At 42.2% G+C, this 22,227-nt stretch overlaps 2 protein-coding genes across 6 annotated transcripts in view; one reads left to right on the top strand and one right to left on the bottom strand.

The window, feature by feature from the left end:
* C25H19orf44 (chromosome 25 C19orf44 homolog) overlaps nucleotides 1–4,287 on the top strand; it is a 12,708-nt gene extending 8,421 nt beyond the window's left edge. The window contains exon 8 of the mRNA XM_024108216.3: nucleotides 1,087–4,287. Within this exon, the coding sequence (XP_023963984.1) occupies nucleotides 1,087–1,164 (78 nt within the window). The 3' untranslated portion in view covers nucleotides 1,165–4,287. The remainder of the gene's footprint in view (nucleotides 1–1,086) is intronic.
* Nucleotides 1,795–22,227, bottom strand: CHERP (calcium homeostasis endoplasmic reticulum protein). Of its 5 annotated transcripts, none has more exons than XM_042862035.2 (18): nucleotides 21,607–22,227; nucleotides 21,170–21,343; nucleotides 20,180–20,361; nucleotides 19,303–19,440; nucleotides 18,361–18,512; nucleotides 17,640–17,751; nucleotides 17,386–17,475; nucleotides 16,477–16,711; nucleotides 14,598–14,776; nucleotides 13,650–14,079; nucleotides 11,861–12,099; nucleotides 10,910–11,043; nucleotides 10,558–10,644; nucleotides 10,091–10,240; nucleotides 9,347–9,463; nucleotides 8,700–8,794; nucleotides 4,651–4,836; nucleotides 1,795–2,919 (listed from the first exon to the last, which is right to left on the bottom strand). In XM_042862035.2, exons 1-18 carry the CDS (start codon nucleotides 21,629–21,631, stop codon nucleotides 2,882–2,884), a joined length of 2,763 nt encoding a protein of 920 aa, XP_042717969.1. In that variant the 5' UTR covers nucleotides 21,632–22,227; the 3' UTR covers nucleotides 1,795–2,881. The 5 variants fall into 5 exon arrangements, with proteins under 5 accessions (XP_042717969.1, XP_042717971.1, XP_005279099.1 ...); XM_042862037.2 differs by having other exon boundaries at nucleotides 1,795–2,493; XM_005279042.5 differs by having other exon boundaries at nucleotides 13,650–14,046.

Here is a 22,227-nt window from a genome sequence, read left to right as displayed (position 1 = left end):
AGCCATCTTATACATGCATATTGCAACTAAAAGTTCTGGTAAAAGACTGTTAAGATTGCAAAGTGAAGAACTCAGGTTATGAATGCCAGAATTAAGGCTACTGCTCAGTTCAGGCCATTTGTGCATAAGCATTATGCTCTTTAATTATGTTTTTTCCATTAGACTCCTTCATTCAGTGCAGACAGTACTCACCCTAGTAGCTGAATGCTTTAAAACATTAATTTTTCAAAACAGCTCTGAGAAGCAAGGTGATATTTATCTTCATTTTACATAGCGGGAATGGAAATCAAAATTGTGAACTGTCCACTAATTTTGGGTGCCCAATTTACAATACCAAGAGCCTGTTTTTTTTTTTTTTGTTTTTTTTTCAGTACTTCACATTACAGTCAGTGCACATCTCCCACAGACATCACTTGTAGCTGAGTGTGCTCAGCATTCCTGTAAATCATATCCCAGCTGTCTCAAGTTGGATAAGGAACACAGTTAAACCAAGACAGGTGGTTTAAGTGAGTTGCCCAAAACCACACACGAACTCTGAAAGATAGGGCACCATTTGACTGCCTTAACCATGTGACTACCCTTTCTTTTTTGCAGTTATCTTCCTCGTTCACTACACACCTTCCACCTTGTGCAATAAATGAGGCACAGGGTCTCAAACAGCTGCATTCAGTATAGAGCACAGGCTGGACAGTGCTCAGGAAATGGGCTGGGGAAGCTGTAGAAAAGTGTGTAATTAAAGGTTTTAATGCATATGCACAATGGGGTGAATTAAGGTTCCACAGGCACCCCCAATTTCAGCTCTTCCTAACTGTGGTTGCAAAGTCAAGCACTTTATAAATGTTCCGATTGAGCTTTTAATGTGCTAGATGCTATACAGAGAAATAGTTCCTACTCCAAAGAACTTACATACAAACTTCTTTATCACCGCTCCCTCCGCTCATCAAACACACAAGAGGCTTCCTCTCCCACACTCCACCAGCTTGGATAGAGACCACAGTTTTGTTGCTGGTATAGAAAGGAAAGCTTATCTTATTTTCAGCATTGATCGAGCATTTAAGTATTAACCAACCTTTTATTACTTTGCAGTACATCAAGAATCACAAATCCCCACCTATGACAATTGAGCAAGCATTAGAAGAAGTTCAGAAAATGAAAGAGCAGTAGCAGGAATTGCTTTGACCTTACCATAATGAATAACCATATTTACTTTCACAAGTGGGATTTTCAGTTGCAAGTCTCAAACTGAAATAAGATTTTCAACTGTTGTAGAAAAGGCAGATACTGAGTTAATTTTGTATGTGGTGCAAATTCATGCCATCTGTAAACTTTATCCTTATGTACATGCTGTTCAGAAACAGGAAAGTAGCCTATCACTACAGCAAATGTCTTAGTTTTAACTACCTACATGTCTTCACGGGTAAGTTAGACTTAAATGTGCTAAGTAGGAAACAGCACATTAAACCTAGCAAGCAAAGAAACAAAGGATTATATGTAGTGTTTGTTGCATTATAAATCAGAACTTGACTTGCATATTTAACAGTGGTGATATGGTAAAAAATGCAAACCTCTGGTATTGTTCAAGCAAGGAGTCTGAAAGGGAAAAAATATCAACCATATTAAGTTAGTGCACTGCTTTATTTTAAACTGTGTATGGATATAATTTTGTCCTCCTTAAGTTATAAAAAAAATTTCAGAACACCTATTCCAAAAATAAAGATGAATTCCAGGCAAGATAAGGCGATACTACTTTATCTAGGTAAGGGCAACCCACTTACTTTGAAAAACGAGCTAAAGGCAGTTTTATAAAAGTGTTTATTTGAAGGCAAAACAGTAAAATTCACAAGTTGGTAACATACATGTCTTTTGCTGATTCACAGACAGTTACAGTTTCACAGCTACAATAAATCTAGAACAAGTTGATTATTTACTATAGGGTACTCGATGGTTTTGAAGATAGTTTTTACTGTAAAAATGGCTCTGGAAGAGGCTGCCATCCGACAGACCTCTGCAGTGGAGGTGCAGTGTAAGGATGTCTAACATCTGTAGCTGGTGGTCTCTGGAAACAGAATTTAGTTACAAAAAAGGGTATTTTGTAGGCAGGGTGGTTTCCAAGAATGTTTCATATTTAGAACTGTGGGGTGGGGAAAATGAAGTCTTCTCTACTGAATTAGTTTTAGCTTTTTATTCAAGGGTATATACAAAAATATAAAAAGCTTAAAGAATGCCTTTCATTATAAAGCATTGAACATCTTAGAGCACTTGAGTGGCTAAAACAGTTAACACTCTACATTCTGAATAGAGTTGTGACTGCAGCAGATGGTGCGTAGGGGGCTTTAAGTTGTGTAGTAGGTTCTAATAAGCTCATACAGTGCTCATAGGTCACCTGTATTGGAATTAGGTGCTTCATTCCCCATTTAGACATTAGGATACACTGCTCAGCATCAGTCTGACTTGCTCCCAAGGCAGCACCCCTCCACTTCAAATAGAATTAACCTTTGAGAGAAAAACATACATTATGGAACAAGAGACATAAAACCATAACAAGTAACATCTGTATTCCACAGGAATGAGTGGATCACAATCCTGGATTAGGGATAGCTTGGCAGGGGTTTAGTTCTAGTATAAAATGGGTAACTAATTTTTAAAAATTTGCAAAATAAATGGGTATTTTTAAACTCGCTAGACATGTAACAGAAATGACTGGCCTTTTTAAAGCACTAAACAAATGTTGGAGTACATGTCATAGCCTTCCATTTTCCATCAGATTTAAATGTAATTCATTTAATGTCACTTCCTCCAGACATTAATCCTGATTTATACAAGATTAAGTTTAATCTTTTGTAGAAGATGCAAGACATCTTTCTTCAGATTTCAGGGAGTCTTATTCAGGTGGTGGAGGGTCTTGGGTTTCACGCTTCACTGAAACAATAGGGAAAAAAGTTCTTACACATTCTGCAGTTAGTCTCAGTTCTGTCTGAAGAGTAATGTAGTTTAGGATGAGGGCTCCATTCACAAAATGGGTTCTCTCTCCACATTTTTTTTTTGGCAGAGATTTTGTTACACAGCCTTAGAGCTATGGCCAGAAGTGACTTTGCCTGCCCAAAGCTCCTCCCTCTTTTACTGTTTTCCCCATTGCTAATTGTGACTCTTTACTCGGCAAGGGTACTTATCACTCAGAACCCCTACAAATCCTGTCCCTCCCTCATTCTCAAAATGAGGCTCTCCATCCCACAGAGTGCCACTCACATTGGCAAATAACTAAGTTTGATCTGTGTCATCTTTTCCTGAGCCTCTATTTTAGGCCTGTGCTGTGCCTACCCACTGCTGGTTCTGGTCCTTAGGAAAGGAGCAGAACTCAACAGCAAGGGTGAGCAGCTTACAGCTGGATAGACAAAACCAGGCAGGAATGCCAGACTGCCTCCCAGTACCCACAAATCCATCCTTTCCTCCTGCCCTACTAGCCATTAGCCATCCTCCACAAGTAGTTTAGGGAGGAAATCTAGTTTCCTGAAGGTTAAAAAGCAAACTGCCTAGCAACCACACCACAGCCAAAACATGGCTTGCAAAGGAGGGAGCTAAGTGGGGTTGACTTGGAATGGAACAAGAGGTTAATTAAAAATGCACATGAATTTCCAAATTGCAAATAAAGCTCAACTCAGATTAAATTTAGTAAATGCATAGTTCTTTCCTGCTGCAATAGCCTTTGCAGTTTTAACCAAGTATTCTGGAAGAGATAGCAGCTCTATGTAGTTACTCCTGGGGGAATTCTGTGCAGTGCAGAATTTTGCACAAATTAACGTGCATGCAGAATTTCCTTTCCCCCACATAAATGGGCTCCAGTGTTGCTGGCTGCCACTAGGGGCCACTGGACCTGGAGAGCCTAGCTTGCACATAGAAGACAGTGCCAGGGGGAGGAGCTAGAGGGCTCCTTGCAGCTGCAGTTCCCAGCATGCCCTGAGGGAAGGAAACAGCAGCACGCAGGAAACTCCATGGAAGCCTGGGACCAAGCATTTCTCCCTGTGGATTCCACTGGGGTGGGTGTGGGTGTGTGTTCCAGAGGGGGTGCAGGTATCTCCAGGGGACCCCACGGCTGGGCTCGGGGCGGGGGGGTGAGGCAGGTATCTGGCCCCTCGGCTGGCCTCTGGGAAGGGGAGGAAGGAGGCAGAGAAACAGGAACTGGGTTGTTATAGGGGTTTCTTTAACTCTCCACTCCTTTTTTGTGCATCTCTGTATTGTTATAGACATACTTGCTGACACATTTTGAAATAAATACCAAAATAATTGAAACTGGTGAGATTATATAGTGTTATTTTGACAAATAAAATGTGCAGAATTTTAAAATATTGTGTGCATAATTTAATTTTTTGGTGCAGAATGCCCCCAGGAGTAATTAGTGCGACAACAGCTCTTACCAAGGAAAAAAGTATTGGGGTTATTCAGAGAGCAGCATTTACTTACCCAGAAATTTAAAAATGAATAATAATACAAATTATAAAACTAATGTATGTTCTTAATCTTTTGATTCCCTATGCAACCTCCATTGGATTTTATAGTCTAGGGAAACTCTTGTCAAGTGGGCTAAAGTAGCTATTATATTAACTATGAAGGGTTCACAGGACCTTTTTAGATTGTCCATCAACATTCACTTACAGTCATCTCTGGCCTTCATGCGTGCAATAAACGAATAACTTTTATTTCTGCGATAGTTTTCATATGGGTCATCTAGTGCAACTCCTACTCCTTTATACTGATCCCATTTATCTCGGATATCCCCTCCTTTAATTGGGTCTTGGATTCCTTGTTCCTTGGCTCCCAGTCCTCCAGATCCACTCCATCCTATAAAAAAGACATGGGAGAGCATCTTGTAATTAAATTCAGTAGTGTGAATTGTACAGGAAACAAAAATGAAGAAATAGTGTACAAGAAGCTTGATACAGCCTGATACAATAGCTCTGAGAAGGGTGAACTGTCCCATTCATCTCAGGTTTCAGAGTAGCAGCCGTGTTAGTCTGTATCCGCAAAAAGAACAGGAGTACTTGTGGCACCTTAGAGACTAACAAATTTATTAGAGCATAAGCTTTCGTGGACTACAGCCCACTTCTTCGGATGCATATAGAATGGAACATATATTGAGAAGATATATATACACACATACAGAGAGCATGAACAGGTGGGAGTTGTCTTACCAACTCTGAGAGGCCAATTAAGTAAGAGAGAAAAAACTTTTGAAGTGATAATCAAGCTAGCCCAGTACAGACAGGTTGATAAGAATACCATTCATCTCAAGTATTAATTTCAAGACCTGCGGCTCTGCTGAGAATGGGAGGAACCAACACCACCTGACAGAGGACACTGTGTGTGCAAGGAGGAGGAGTGCAATGGGCTCCACCTTCCCACTCAACCAAGCAGATATATTTTGTCTACTGGAGTAAGTACCTAGTGTAGGGAGTCCCCTTGCTGCCATGCCCATGGCATATTCCCTTTCAGAGAAGCAGGGGGTGAGGGCCCCTTCAACTACCACTCACCATGTTAGTGGGACTGGGGGTGGAGGTGTATAACAAGGTGCCTATGGCCCTGTATTGCCTTAAGCTGGCACTGTTATGAAGGTCTGCATAAAAACAATTTAGAACCTGTATGAGTGACTGATGAACAACTGTCTGCTGTAGGACAGTTTGGGGTGGAGGAAAGTAGAAAATGAGGAGAGGTCTATATTTCCAGCTAAAAAGTTGTCACACGTGAAGCAGACAAGAGCAAGATGGCAAGATTTGGCATGCTAATATGTTAGAAGGAAGATTAGTCCCAACAGTTACGGTGTTAGCCTGGGATTCAGGAGTTCTAGGTTCAATCTTGTGCTCTGCCAGGCTTCCTCTGTGATCCCCAGCACGTCACTTACTCTCTCTGCCTCACTTCCCCATTTGTAAAATGGGGATTATTAATAGTACTTCTCTACCTTACAAGGGGTGAATGAGGATAAATTTGTTAGTACGAGTGCCTCTATCAATTATGACAATAGGGGCCATAAGTACTTAAAGAGATGCTATAAAACAGTGATGTTAATACTGTTTCTGACAAGGCTGTAAGAAACAACAGTTTACAACAGAAGCCCCAAAACAACCTGCACCAGTCTCAGCCTTTTGCAATCAAGGCCACAAATAACATGGACAACGAAATGAGTGGCTGGTTTCATTTACTATTAGCAAAAACGGGGAAATTATGACCTCTCAATCCCTTCTCTCAGGCACTCATGATTGTAGGGGGTGCCAGTTATTTTCAGAGTTCCTTGGGTGCTATGGGCCTATCGTCACACAATTCACATACACATTAACAGTTTTCATTTAAAATACATTAAAGGGCCGTTATGAAGAGGACAGTGATCAATTGTTCTCCATGGCCACTGAAGGTAGGACAAGGAACAATTTGCAGCAAGGGAGATTTAAGTTAGATATTAGGAAAAACTTTCGAACTGTAAGGATAGTTAAGTACTGGAATAGGTTACTAAAGGAAGTTGTGAAATCTCCACCATTGGAGGTTTTTAAGAATAGGTTAAACAAAAGACCTGTCAGGGTTGGTCTAGATCAGTTTTTCCCAAACTGGGGTTCGTTACAGGGGGTTCTTGGGGAAAAATTCCCTAATGGCGGACAGAGCTGTCCCTAGGGTCCCTGGGCAGCATGGGACACTGAGGAGACTTAACCTTCAAGACTCCTTATAAGAAATGGAAAGGGAGGTGGATATTTTTTGCTGTTTTTAAAATTAAACAGGCAGCAAGTATTATTTTTAAAATTATTATGAAGAACAAATTTAAGCTTTGTTGTAACGTGTGTTGTTTGCCTGGACTGCTCAAGACCTGAATGCTCGCGTAGGAGGAACTCTTTGAGTTGGCTTCTTAAATACCTTTATGCTGTTTCACATCTGATACTCCTTGATGAAACATAGGAGCCTTGTCTTATAACAGGCCTATTCAAAGTGATACAAGCTACAAAAGTGAGATCTTGGAAGAGTGTTGCCATTTTCATAATGCAATAAAAATACTGTAATGATAAATAATAATTAATAATACATAGCAACAGAGGGTCCTGTGGCACCTTTAAGACTAACAGAAGTATTGGAGCATAAGCTTTCGTGGGTGAATGCCCACTTCATCAGACACACAGTCTTGCGTCTGATGAAGTGGGCATTCACCCACGAAAGCTTATGCTCCAATACTTCTGTTAGTCTTAAAGGTGCCACAGGACCCTCTGTTGCTTTTTACAGATTCAGACTAACACGGCTACCCCTCTGATACTTAATAATACATAGTGTGTAATAAACATGTCACAAAAACAAGTTTTATATTTCCAAGTTCACTGCTTTTATAATTTATACTCAGGTAAAGGAGAAAATCCCTGGAAATATTCATTTTTAAGAGGGGATTCATGAGACTTGACATTTTAGTGAAAGGGGTTCACAGGTTGTTAAAGTTTGGGAACCACTGGTCTAGATATACTTGGTCCTACCTCAGCATGGTGGAGATGGACTAGATGACCTCTTGAGGCCCAACAAGATTCTGTATGAAATGCATTTAGTCCTCGGTGCTTTATACAGATATATATGGCAGCCATCCCTCTCAAAAGAATGGTGTAAACACCAAAGTAGTTCAGTTACTGTATGTCATGCTGCAGCATTGTGAGTGGCTAAAAAGTCTAATTCTTGAAGTCTTTCCACAAACAATGCAGGCCTAAGACATGGGGCCAGAAGATGAAGACAGTACACTACTAGCACTTCAGATCTGCTGGTCTTTCCTCTTCGCTCTCTTTGCTTTCCTCTTTCAGCTACTTCTCTTCAGCCTCCAACTTCCTGATGCAGCACAGCCCTCCAAGTGTGGCCTGTTGCTAGCGGTTTCTTCCCAGCTTGCAGTGTTGATGTTGAAAGTTTTCAAGTCCTTCTTGCAAATGACCTTGAACCTGAGCCTAGGTCAGCATAGGGCCCTGGAGCATCCATTGTTCATATGTTGCAGGTGACTAAGCCAATCGAGAGGTCTGTGTTTGAGACTAGTGATTAGACTTGGCAATTTTGCTTTCTCAAGTACTTTAGTGTCAGGAACTTTGGATTCACACTTGATATTTAGAATATGGAAAAAGACAGTGGCTGTGGAAAGTGTTTAGCCTTCTCTGACGCCTGCTGTCAGTGGTCCAGGTCTTGCCACCACACAACAGTCTGCTCAGAACACACATCTAGTAGACCCGTGTCTTGGTGTTCAGTGTTAGTTTCCTGTTATCTCACATTTATCTGTTGTCTGAATGTGGTAGCTGCCTTTCTAATGTGACAATTAAGCTGGTCATCTAGAGAAGTTATCCAATACAGTTGATCCTAGACAGCGGAATGTGTGCACAACTTTAACTGGGGGATCAGAACAAGTTTGGCCCACATATTTATGAATGCAACATGGCTTTATCTCTGAAGTCTACACTCTTTAGGAGCATGACTTAAATTATCTTTAGGCAGAAGAGTCCAAGCCAAGGGTCACCATAAAAATTACATCATAGCCTCTCACCCATACAGTACGTGAAACCCTGGAGAGCAAGGACCTTCTGGAGTAAGGTGTAAAACACACAGTGTCCTAAAGTCAGAAGGCTGATTTTTTTCCTCCCTCTGCTTTGTGAAAGGTTCTATCTGGGGGAGGAACCAGGATGATTGTTTCAATCAAAGACAATAAATCTTACCCATTTTCACTAACATTTGATGCCCTTTATTTTCTTCTCCAAGTCTTGAATCAGGTATAGGAGGCCCAGAGTTCGAGCCCAATCCAGCAGCAGAGCTAAGAGAAAATACAAGTTATAATTTAGCATTAGAATTTTAACATATTCAATATCTTTTAACACAGTGAAATAAGTTATTTTTTATGCATATGTATTGTTTAAACTTCTATAACCAACGTAACTAGCCAGACAAACCTTTGGAAAGGCAAGACACAAGGAGTCCTGTTGCAGCACATTCTATGTATCTCTGCCACCCCAACAGCGGATATCAAGGATATCAGATACCATGGTTTTCCCAAGAGTAAAGTGCAAACATGGCCAGAGAACTCCTTTTCCTTTCCATGTTATGTACCTAAGGGTTTTTTATGCAATGTTTTAAAACACAAGATTTAGTCATTACCAGGAACTACGAAGTAATTTTATCCTCTCTCCATGTATATATGACATGACTGTGCAGTTTGTTCAAGTTATGGTTTGATCAGCTTAGAATCCTGCCCTTTTCTACCGAATTAATGAAGTGTTTAATATACAGAAACTATCAGAAATATCCTAGGCCAACCTCAGCACACTCAAGAGTACATCACCAAACTCAATCCAATGGAAAATCTTACGGAGGAGTGGGACTGCGAGATCGGGACCGGTGCCGTCTTCCCGGGGAATAAGATTTAGATCTTGATCTTGACCTTGACCGTGACCGACTACGGGAAGAGTGGGACCTGCTTCTGCTTCTGGAAAGTAAGAGTGTGTGAACTCAGTTACCTTTCTCTATTGCACAGAATTATAGCAATATATAGCTTTTCATTGGTTCCCTAGCTTGTGTAATTCACCTCTGACATTAATAAAATAGTATTTTTAAAAAGGTATCTAAGATCTGGAGAATTTATGGACAGAAATGCTGATATACCATTTCATGTACACAGCTTCCAGTGTATATTCTGTATATTCATCTCCCTGAACAAAACCTTATGACCTTCGGTGCCTTAAACTAATTAAGGTTTCATGAAGAAAGCAAAAAAACTAGAGCTAAAGTTTCAGAATCTTCCATTTTCTGGAAGAAAAAAACCATGCATTCTCAACCTACGAGAGATTTGTTGAATATGCAAAGGGAGCACGGTCTAAAGTAACAGGGTCAGGAGTCAGGAACTTCTGAGTTCAACTAACACCTCTGCCACTATCTCATTGCATTGCCTTGGACAACTCATTTCACCTCTCTCTCATTTTCCTCATCAGTAATATTGGGAATATTTACTGCCCTACCTCCAAAGGGCTGTTGTGAAGGATCACATTGGCACACCTCCAGCATTTTAGGTGATTTAGCTAGCCATAATCCCTAATGAGCTCTTGCTTCACCCTACCTGGACTGCGATCGTGAATAGGATCGTGATCGGGAGCAGGATCGTGATCGGGATCTTGAATAGGAGCCAGATGACTTTGAAGATCTTGAATTGGATCGTGAGGAGGAGCGACCTCTGCTTTTAGACCTACTGCGAGATCGAGATGGCCCACTGCATAGGGATAACAAAATACCAAGAAACCTGAGTAAGATTCATGTGAGCCGCATGAAAAGCAAACATGTATTTTCTTTTAAACTAAAATTTAAACATGCTGAAATTTTGCTGACAACCAAGTGAAGCCAAAGCCTGCCAGGGTGGCAAGTATGCCGTTTTCTATATGTTACATAAATCAAACTCCAGAAAGTTAAGACATAATTATTGCCCCAACACATTGTCAACAAGATTTTCACTATATGTCTAATTAAGGCAGCAGTAGCACAGTCTAAATGAATGGCAAATGTCAGAAGGCACTGCAAGGGAACTCTTACCTATTTCTCTTCTCCTGACCTTTCCTCCGTCTAGCTCTCATTTTAGCTCTGAAGAACTCGTACAGCCCATTCTGCTCCCAGCCTTCACTGCAAGGTATCAACCACACACAGAGTCTATATATGGGGAGAGCTCACTTTTGTCAAATAGATGAGTTCAGGATTTTTAGAAAATAGGAGGCTTGGGGAAAGCGGTCTCATGTGCTCTCAGTATGAGACCGGACATCACACTGGAGTGGATGAAGTTCAAAATGTAACTTAGAGTACTTATTTCAGCATTAGCAGAACCAAGTTAAAGGCCCTGAGAGCTTCTCAGGGCAGGGCATTTTCCTTACCATATTGTTAGCATTCTTACCTGTTTCTAGGCCTGTCATGAGATGGTGGACTATAAAATGCTTCAACTGCAGCCAACAATCTCTCACTCGGGGGCATTGGAGGTGGAAGACGTATATCTTTAGGATCCAAAGGCTTATATTCATGATCTTCAAGCTGCCAGAAACAAAACAGATGGCATTCAAGTCATGGGGTGACTACCTAAAGAGAGAAATATACCTAGAAAGTCTAACTGCTTAGAGACCTTGCACTTCATTACTGAGTTTAAAATGGTCTAAAAATAAGGCTTTGGCAGGTACCACAAACAAGCACTGGGTCATCTAGTATAAAACAAAACTCTAGTGACATTTGCAGCATTAAACTTGGCAGAACGTTAACCGGGATTCCTAGGTGTATAAGATGCAGTTGTAGTCTATACAGCCCCATGATATCCAAGCTTCTGGCACAAGACTTGGGAAACAGTGATGAGCACTGGGAATAACAGAATTTAGACACAGAATAGACCTATTAATTCATCTAGAATACTATATAAATTATACCAATTTAACCCATCCCACAGCAGCCAGTATATTCCCTACAGTCTATTTTCTGGTGTTTTGTTCACTTGTATTAGATCAGAATTACAAAAAAGTCTTCACAGAAAAGAGTTTAAGACCAGCTAACAAACATGGCTGGCAGCAACTGGGACTCTCTCAACACTACTATAAATCACTGTGTGCTACTGATTTTAAAATTATGGGTAAAATTTAAAATCGATGGGACTTAACATTTTGAGAAATGTCTTCTGTCTTCATAGTCTAGCTAGCTGCTTTTCTAAAATGTCCCCTGTGCCAATCCTGATTGATGGGTACGATATGGAAAGCACACTACTTTGAAGTAATAAAGAACTCATTAATTTTAAACTGTCCCTAAAATTGATCATGGGAGTTTGATCTTTTAACCCTTCTGCTCAGCTTCCATTTCAGCAACTTACTTTCACAAGTGGAGCCATAAGTCCAGCAGGAAGATCAAAGTAGGGGACATTTGGCACCAGGCTGGGATCATCATGGTTTACGTGAGGGGGGCCTTGTCTCCGCATGTGAGGAGGCTGCCCATTAAATCCATGTGGAGGAGGCCCAAAATCAGGGTGCTGTGGCCCACCCCAAGGAGGATGCTCACCAATTCCAGGGTGAGGCAATCTATGCCCAGGATGATGATGAGGTGGTCCAATTTCTGCAGAGAAGGACAAGAAAGCCTTATTTGGTTTTAGAGAGGGGAAGACAAGAAGGAGGACAATTAATTGAGATGCCCCCAACCACATACATTTGTTCTAAGAGAAAAAAAATCCTACTACAAGGAAAGCTCATTAACCACTACAGGGAAGAGAAGGCACTGGGTACAGGTCTGTGCTCTTGATGCACCTACAGTCTCTCTCCCGCCCCAGCATAACATCCACCCACATCTTCAATAGCAAATTTCAAAAACTAAGCCCCTGTCGCTTTGTGGTACCTTGAGTTTTGAAAGTGCTACAATTAAAGTTTCTATTCTCAAAATCAATTTACCTTGCATTCAACAAAGAAGGCACCCACGTGATATACTTCTAAAGACTCAAAATACAATTGCAGTCCATCTCCAAAGCAGTAGACTTGCAAGTTCTATCAACATGCATAGACAAACAGATGGGAGTGGTTTCACAGGAGGACATGACATGCAAGTGCTTTGTTAGAAGGGCATTCCGAAAGGTAGGAGAGAAAATGTTCCTGTTAAAATAAGGCAATGAATGATCTCAGCATGACCCCTAGTGTGCAAAAATACTGGTTGTGTGTACCAGGACTGATACAGCACACAACTGGGCCATCGTGAAATACGCGGACAGTGCTGCATGGGAAATCCAGCCTGGAACAGAAGAGGATGCTGCAGGGCAAAAATGAGCAGACAGACAGACGCAGGAGGGAGAAGCCTGCACTATGACTAACCCAACTCTAGCCAGTGCCGGCAGTCTCTCACTTTCATTAGAAGCAGAATACTATTAAACATGAAGTAAAAAATGTGTGTGTACCATATCCAGGCTCTCTCCCCTGTTTACATTTAATAAGAAAAGTCTCTCCAGTTCCCTGCTAAAATCCAGAAGATGGAGCAATTTGTCTGGGTTTAGCTCTCTATTCTCTCCTATTGCTTGGGCTACTCTCCCTACTCACACATGATGTTGGCTCCATCCAATACATTTCAAAGAAATTTTAGCATTGTGGTGAATTTTCAATCACTGGAAGTTTTTAAATCAACAATGAATGTTTTTCTAAAAGATATGCTCTCGTTCAACCACAGCAATTTGACTTGAAGCAAGAGTTAATTCACGGCAATCCTGAGTTATGTAGGTGGTCAGACTAGATGATCACAGTGGACCCTATCCTGCTGTCAATTGAATTGTCGTTAGACTGATCTTACACTTGGTAAGGCAACTCACATCTTTTTATGTATTTATACCTGCTCCTGTATTTTCCACTCCATGCATCTGATGAAGTGGGTTCTAGCCCACGAAAGCTTATGCCCAAATAAATTTGTTAGTCTCTAAGGTGCCACAAGGACTCCTTGTTGTTCCTTCTGGCTTTGGAAATCTACAACTCTAAAACTAAGGTGTACAGCAGCGGGTGGTGAGGGGTGTGAGCCCTTGAGAGGTGCGAGCTTTCCAGGAAGGGCTACCCCATTCCTTTGATGTTGAGCTCTCATCACAAGGAACTAATTAATTTTAAAACAGCAATCAGCATCCTCAGTATCCACTTTACCTTGAGGAAAGTCCCCTTGGGGGTAGTCAAAACGATGAGGATAAGGCGGCCTTTCAAAGGGATGGCGAGGTGGGAAGTCATCCTGCATGAAGCGAGGTGGGAAGCGATTGAAATTATGTGGATGTGGGGGCTGATTGAACTGGGGATGTTGCTGATGTGGAGGGAACGGGCCTCTGAAGTGAGGTGGCCGCTGCATTCGAAATGGAGGTTCCCTTTGGCCCCCTCCCCATGGAGGCTGCTCGTGCTGATTGTTCCATGGTGCTTCAAATTGGTTGTTCCAAGAAGGATCTGGCTGGTTATTCCAAGGGGTCTCCCGCTGGTTATTCCATCCTGAGTCTCTCTGTTCATTCCACATTCCTTCATGGTTGTTATTCCATGGAGGACAGTGTGGAGGTCCCTGGTGGTGAGGGTAAGGAGGTTGGTCATAAGGCTATAAAAATAAAGAATGTAATAAAAACAGTCTATTTCTAAATTATTACCTAGAGTGCTACATGTGCACAGAGGAGGGGGAAACAAACATCTGTGTACAGAGTCTGCTTTGCAAGCAAAAGTTAGGACAAACTGAAAAGGAGAATTTTGGAGGAAAAGCTAAACTGTTCTTCTCAATCCTGTCATTAACTGTAAGAAAAGATTTGTCATTGATCAGCATATCTACACCAGGATTTCTGTCCTTAACACAACAAAAGAGTAATGGCCCAAACAGCTTTGTGCCCCAGAGGGAGCCCCAGCGTGCTCATAAAGGAAAAGCAGTAGAAGGACAACTGTGAAATATGATTAATGATTTGCTATTTAGCTTTCTTTTGACTAAGAAAACTCCAGATATTTTAAAATCTGGACTTTAACATTTCCAGCTTTTCACCAAGCTCCTACTTGTGTGATGATTTTTACAATCTGACAATTATTGGACTCCCCAGTGCTTTACCATAGCTACATTTACATGTTTGATACCTGTTGCTGACCCCAAGGTGCAACAGGATGAGGCTGGTCAAACCAGGGTGGTTTATTTGGAGGAATCTGATCATGAGGCCCAGGGCCACGCGGTCCAGCAGCTGCAGGATCTTGCACTCCAGCCCCTGTTGCATCATACTCTGCAGAACCAGCCAGAGGAAGCTGAGATTTGCCATCATCTGAAATAAATTGGAGACTCTTGTAAGAACCGCCCTTTGTTGCACGTGACTACTTCCAAACATTGGTTTGCTCTACAAACCTAGTCCATTTCAATTCCACTGGGTTCAATGATAATTCTGTGGGAGTCTCCTGACCTCAACTTAAACCACATCATTCAGTTTCCTATTGAAATTTATACCAGCTTCTGAAGAGACCATTAATACTTCATATAGTACTTGAAGTTCCTCTGCTATAAAACAATTTGATTATTATTTTTTTCCTCCTTCAGTCCCCCTAAATCCTCCCCTTGCTCAAAACAGCCACCATGTTCTAGACCAAGAGCCTGCTCAATCCCTACTAATTAGGATCCTAAATAAGGGAGCAGGAAGCAAAAAACTCCAGAATCACCTAGTCCCCAATTCCCTACAGCAAGAAGAATTTAATAAAAATTTTCCAATGACCGGTCTGATCTCAACCTGACCTACTTGCCAGTGTTCTGGAATGACCCTAACAGAAAAATTTGTCCCCTGGGCCCAGGACCTCCAATTATTGGTTTCTTAATTTCAATATAGTTGAAAGCACTTACCACATGTGTAACAACTTCAGTATCTCAAAACAGTTTTAAAGTGACACCAACTTCAAATCTAATCCTTTTTAGTAAAGGAATTTCAGGCCCTATGTCCACCCCCAAGACCCTTACCAATTCTTTTTCCGTCTTTCTCTGTTGTTTTTTTAAACAAACATTTCTCTCTAATACACATAGTGCTGTCAAATGCACAGGGGAAACAAGCTTTAAAAACAGTTTTCTCCAATATCTTTCAGTTATAGTGATCTTAGATTTTGCTCAAAACTGGTCAGAATATTCAAATAATGCAATTCAAGTTAACTGTATCCTTTTAAAAGGGTCTTATTTGATATGTTAGCATTGCTTTACTTCGGCAAAATTCTGAGGTTAAAAATGTAAAACCTGTGTTCCTAAAGTTAGATCTTTAAGTCGGTGCTTCAGCATCCTAATGTAGGTGTCCTTATTTTCAAAGGTGCTAAATGCCTGCAACTTAAATGCATTTAATGGTATTTGTGAATGCCCAGCTCCTCTAAGAAGAATCAGGCTGCACATTTGACAAAAGACAAACAAGAATCACATACTACCAAGTACAGCCCCATGAACATTTTTACAGCCACACTGTAAACTCCTGAATAGAAATGGTTTTAGTTATAGAATGACATAACATCACAAGACTAAAGAAGATGGAGAAAATCGCTTCAGGTCAATAATAAGGTATTCAGCCTAATTAAAAAAAACAACAACAGTTATTCAAATTTTATATTGCAGTAGTGCCTAAAAGCCACAACCAGAATGAGCCCTGTGATATTAAGCACCGTAAAAACAAAAACAGACAGTATTTGCCCAAACAACTTATAAGTGATGGGCAAGTCAGTCTAAATACACCTCGATATAACGCGACCCGATATAACACGAATTCGGATATAACGTGGTAAAGCAGTGCTCCGGGGGGGCGGGGCTGCGCACTCTGGTGGATCAAAGCAAGATCGATATAACGCGGTTTCACTTATAACAGTAAGATTTTTTTTAGCTCCGGAGGACAGGGTTATATTGGGGTAGAGGTGTAGCAGCCTATTATCAAGACAAGTGGTAAACTCTCAGGAGAGCTGCCAGTCATTAGCTTGTAACACACAAGTCCTGAGAATGCAATCATACCTGCTTGACTGACTGGAGCAGCAGGCGGTGCTGCAGCAGGTGTCGGAGCCGGAGCCGGGGGTGTCGATTTTACCTCACTCTCCAGTGGTGGTATTTGTATTTGTTGCTGCTGCTGTGGCTGCTGTGTTAAACTATTGACAAACTCTTCATGTTGTGTTTTCAAGTTTTGTATCTGCTGCTGGAAGGCCACTTGCACAGGCTGCACTACTGATGCATATTCTGTGATCAAAGTTGCCTGACGGGACGAGACACAAATTAAGATCAGCATTTTCAAGATGTTACTGTGCAGCCATAATAGATACCATCCCTGCTCATACAAGCTTCCCCAGATAATGTATCCACCTCTTCCTAGAGGGATTCAGAGATTGAAGCTACTCAGATGACAAACCCTCATTACGATTTACTAGATGCTATATGGAAAATCCCTCCTGTATTTCCCTTTACCTTATTTAAAAGCTGGCAATTAGCAGCATTCATTCTGGGTGACTTAAAGGGTTAACCACAGATGCATATGGTACTATAAAAAAAACTTTAACAATAGCCAGAGAAAGAAGAAAATGAGAATAGGAAGAAGTAAGCAAAGAGCCAGGGTGGGCGTAAAGACAAACAAACACACCAAGGGAGCAGAATCAGGGCCAGATATGAGGAAGCTAATGGGATGAAGGGATGAAGAAACTAGGCCTAATCAGAACAGTATAATTATATGCTATATTTTAAATGGCCCCCAGTATTTAACTTTAGAACAATGTATTACATTATTTTTGTAGTCCGGCAGAATATAAGTTTATAACAAAGAGACAGCTACTATTTACACCTCACAAAAGAGGAGTTACTGCATTCAGCACTTAAAATATGTCCGCAATCTATTATGCAATTATAAAGAGGGGCCAACTTTCTCTCATGGCTAACCTGGTACTGGCCAAGTCCGAGAGCCGGGCTCTGTAACTGCTGAATAATTGATTCATCAAAGTAGCCATTTTTCTCCCACAGCTGAAGGAGCTGTATAAACCCAGGGAAAAAAAAAATACTGTTAAGCGCATGACAGCAGTGACAGAAAAAAATTAGGGTACAGTAATCTACATCTTTATAAACTAGTCACAAGGGCTTCTCCGGCATTGAAAATAGAAACATAAGGCTCAAGCTAACCTAAAACAGGTACTCACTCTGGCAATTTTCTGTTGCTTATCCTCTTCCACAGCTAAAAAGCTAGTACAATATATAGGGACAACCACCTTCTGTAAAGCGGCCAGAAGATCTCGTGCTTGCTTCCGCTGGCTATAAAAGGGAAGGGGGGAAGAAAGTATCAGCCTTTTACTATATTGTTACATGAGCTGCAATACCCACCCACATATGTCTCATTCAAATACAGACATATATGGTTAGTAACTCATTTGTACATAATGAATAGGATACTTTATATTTTTTAACCACACAGTGTCAGCTGGAAACAATGTACAACAATGACAAAGTTAATTCAGTTCTTACTCTATCACCACTTTGCTTGCACCAATTATACACATCATGCTACAGTCACTGAACATGATGAGAATATGTAGATTAAAAATATAAAACTTTGCCAAATCAAAGTACAAATTTTCTAGCAGGGAGACCCCTGACTATCAATTAAACCAGGGGTTCTCAAACTGGGGGTTGGGACCCCTCAGGGGGCCACAAGGCTATTACATGCTGATAGCCTCTACCCCAAACTCACTTTGCCTCCAGCATTTATAATGGTGTTAAATATATTAAAACATGTTTTTAATTTATAAGGCAGGTCGCACTCAGAGGCTTGCCATGTGAAAGGGGTCACCAGTAAAAAAGTTTGAGTACCATTGAATTAAACTCATGAGAATAACAAGTTGAAGAACACATTTTAATCCTTACCAGTGATGCAATACATCATTGATTAGATAGATTAAGTGTAACCGAAGCTCAAAGTGTGCCCCTTCTGCCGTTATGCGATTTCGCAGATGTCCAGCCATCAGCTCACAGTGTTGAGGAGACTTTGCATTACTAAACATCCAGTTTTTGCCAGCCTTTGAAAACCAATTTAAAATATTTTAAATTAATCTGACTTGTTCACATTGCATGGATTTCATAAAGCAATAGATCACTAGTCTGCAAGTAACTACAAGGAAGGGAATTCCCATGTAACAGCTGTTATCGAGTATACTGTACAACTAAGCAAAGAAGCAGCTAACTAAAACTGTATACAATACAATTAGAGGTCACAAACCATGTTCAGACTAGCAATGACCTTTAACGGCTATTTTGGGTTAAGAAGATGTTGGTCACTGAATTCTGTCCAGCAGACTTAATTCCTCTCACCCATCTTTTTGGGCTTTGTCCATCCCATTTTGCTTTTGCTCACTGACTAAGACCAAATGATTTGTAGCTTTTGGTTTCTCTCTTCCCTCTGTGGAGATCTTTATCAGACTTCCAAACCATCAGAGTTATAAATGAGCTCCCCAATGGTACTGTGAATTGGGAACTGATCTAGTCTCCCTGTGTAGAGTGGTTCAGCCCCCATCTCTTGCACCAACACCCCAAGCAGAGTCCCACTCGCTCCTGACTGTGAACTGCCTTCATGTACTGAACAGCAGTCAACAAACTCTGATGAGTTGTTCATAAGCAGACAGGAAACATATGGAATCACTCGCAATTAACAGAGAGGATGACATTCACAGCTGGAACAGCACCTATCTGATCTATTTACATGCAATCACACCCTCCTAAAACTGCAGGTCACTGCACATGTTACACACACAAGTATATCCCCTCAAAGGCAGGAACAGAACATATGGGTGAGCTGAGACATTTACTTACTGAGATTGCATCTTTTGTACATGTGTCAATTATCGGCTGCAGCAAGTTATCAAATTCATTCATGTCTAGCTGGGTTTCCTCCAAGACTTTCTGCATTTGTTGTTCGACTGCAAGGGCTACCGCTGATGTAACTTGTTCCTAAAAAAGACTGTTTTAGTATAGGCAATATCCTTTTGATACAAAACTCAGCAAATAAGTCTGAGGTGCTTCTAGTCATAGGAAGCCCTCTACAGAGACCAAGATTCTCTACTCCTACTGACACAGGCACAGCTATGTTTCAGCTGGCTGTCACTAACCCCTTGTCTACCTGCTTACTTCCCTATGACAAATCCTGTATCTGTCGGTATCTAGCAGAAACCAAGCAAGGACCTCAAAGAACTAAAACTCAGCACATAATCCAGGTCCACACCCAGAGAACTCTACAATGTGATGCAACACATATTTCATACTGACCTGTGGCCCATGAAAACCACTGTTTCCAGCATGCAATGTTTCACCCTGATCCAAGAAACCATCATTCAGATAAAAAATGGATTGCTGCATGCTTAAAGCTTCTGCAAGTCACAACTGCAACCTGTTCAATTTTATGCAAGATGAGTGTAGCCTTCACTCTCCTAGTAAGTTATAAATGTGGTCCTTGGTTGAACAAAGGTTATGTGTCTCTGCTCTAAACAGGTTATCATTTCTGTTCTACAGGAGATACCATATGCAAAGTGATGCCAAGTCATGTCTCCTCCCATGTGCTACCCTAAATTACCCACTATCTAGAAGCAAGATGCTCAAGATTCCCTTCAATCCCAATCTTTTTGGGCACACAATGGACTGCTGCCACTGGCAGTCCAATGTATGTAAAGCTAATACTTGATCTTAAGCCTACCTGTCGCATAGCAAGGAGATGCTGCTCCTGCTGCTGGAGATTCCATTGGCTCTGTTGGATAAGTTCCTCTACAGAGGGAGCACCTTGAGGAGCTGGGATAGCTGCAGCTGGCGGAAGAGAGGGCTGTGACAATGGCTGGATCTGTGCAGTGGCCTCTATGTCTTGAGTCTGTTTGCACAGCACTACCAGAAAAATATATTCACGGTAAGAGTCATAAGAAGTGGTCCGTTTGTTTACACCAATATCCTAAACAATCTATGCACCCTGTTAACTCCAGAAACCACACTCACCCTCTTTCTTACATAATTTTATAATATAAAACCATCAATTAAACTGACACACACTCCTGGGTACTTAGCCAAAATCTGAAGTTCCAGCATGTTATAGTTCAACATGATTTTTAACATGTATTTAACAATGGGACTACAGACATCCCAAGTTGGATCTGTTGCAAATGCCTAGTTCTCATTCACATTCTAAGAATACTATTAAAATATGCCAGATCATCTTTTCCATAATGATTGGCTTAATTTTTCTACAATTATAATATAAAAAGTACGAGCGACTGCATGCACAAGACTAAGTCAACTGCTTGAGCACCAACCACAAAAAAAGATTAGAAAAAAAATTCTAGCCAAGCTTTGTCTGGGTCAGGACAAAACACTAGACAAAAGAGTCTGGGCTGAGCTACATAAAATATAAAATTCACAATTTTTTTCACCAAAATCAAAAGCTTACTTTCAAAGCAGCTTAAAAGACACTATTCTTCACTGGAAGTGTGGAGGGCGAGAGTCAAGACTCCTAGATTCTATTCCCAGCTATACAAGGGGAGTGGTTGAATCAGGAGGCTGGGAATCAGGGCTGCTGGGGTCTAGTCCCAGCTCTGTCACAGCCTAGCTATGAAGTCTTTAACAATCCCTTCTCTGAAAGGGGATGGTTAAAATACATTTGTTCTTGTCCGCCAAGGGCTTTGGCGGCAACAACACTCACATTGCTGCTGCTCCAGCGCCAGTTTGTACTTGTAGTAGCCATAAAACTCGCCCCCAAAAAGGAACGAGAACTTGGGATTCTCCTTCTGCTTCTCCATCGTCATCTTCTCGAACTCAGGCCCATTCCGCGCCACAAACTGCGCCAACTTGTCAATGACATTCCGCAGCTCCTGGTCTGAGGGGGGAGGGGGGGAAACGTCACAGCCCTACTCAGGCCCCCATCCCTCCCTGAGGCCATGCACCCCCCACCCCAATTCCCCGGGCCTCCGCGAGGCCGCACACCCTCCCCAGTTCCCCGTGCTAAGGGCGTTACAGCCCCGCTCTCCCCTACTCCTACCATCCCCTTGACTAGGCCCAAACCCCCCACAGCCTCCCGGCGAAGGAACCCCCAGGGCCTCTGGGGCCGTGGCGACAAGTCTAGCCCCCGGCCCGTCTCACCCTCGGGCGGCAGCGGCATCTCCATAGTTGCGGGAGAACGAGGTTCCTCGCCTTCTCCAGACCCAAGACTAGGGTAGGCCAGGCCTGCCCTAGGCCCAGCCGGCCGGAAGTGCCGCAAGAAGAGCCTTTACGGCACTGGCGCAGCCGCGCTTTACGGGTCCGTCACCATAGAAACAAGCGGGAGGGAGGAGGGGTTACTCGCGGCGGCTTCGCCTGCCCACTGTGGAGTCCTCTTGGCGGCCCTCGTCGCCTCACGTTCCAGCGAGCGAGTCCGTTGCTCCGCGAGAGCCCGCGGCTGAGGTGAGGGGGCGGGCAGCGCTGGGCCAGGGGCCGCCTCTCTTCCTCTCCCCGCAGCATGGCTCACCAGGGCAGGGATTAGCGCCCTCACTCTCCCCCGGAGCCCGTGTATGACGCACCCTGGGCCGGGCAGGCGCCGTGCGTGAAGGTACCGCTGGAACAATTGTACTGGGGGCCGGGGGGTTGCGGAGCGCCTTGAATCGAGCTGTCAACCCGGTGTAGTATGGAAACCCCTTCAGGCCAGCACCGCTGTCCCGTGCGCTGCACACACGCCCCGGCTGTAACCTCCCTTCCACCCCATTCCGTATTGTACCGTCAGCATCC

Source organism: Chrysemys picta, chromosome 25 (assembly GCF_011386835.1).
Source record: "Chrysemys picta bellii isolate R12L10 chromosome 25, ASM1138683v2, whole genome shotgun sequence".
Lineage (NCBI taxonomy): Eukaryota > Metazoa > Chordata > Testudines > Emydidae > Chrysemys > Chrysemys picta.
The sequence above is the reverse complement of the archived record's forward strand: the minus strand, read 5'-3'. Positions and strand labels throughout refer to the sequence as shown.

Excerpts from the sequence above, each read along its gene's own strand:
- CHERP (XM_042862035.2), bottom strand. The coding sequence starts at position 21,631 with ATGGAGATGCCGCTGCCGCCCGAGG. Across the intron at positions 17,752-18,360 it reads AATGATGTATTGCATCACTG|CCAGCGGAAGCAAGCACGAG; the intron begins GTAAGGATTAAA and ends TCCCTTTTATAG. Across the intron at positions 14,777-16,476 it reads TGCTCCAGTCAGTCAAGCAG|ATGATGGCAAATCTCAGCTT; the intron begins GTATGATTGCAT and ends AATTTATTTCAG.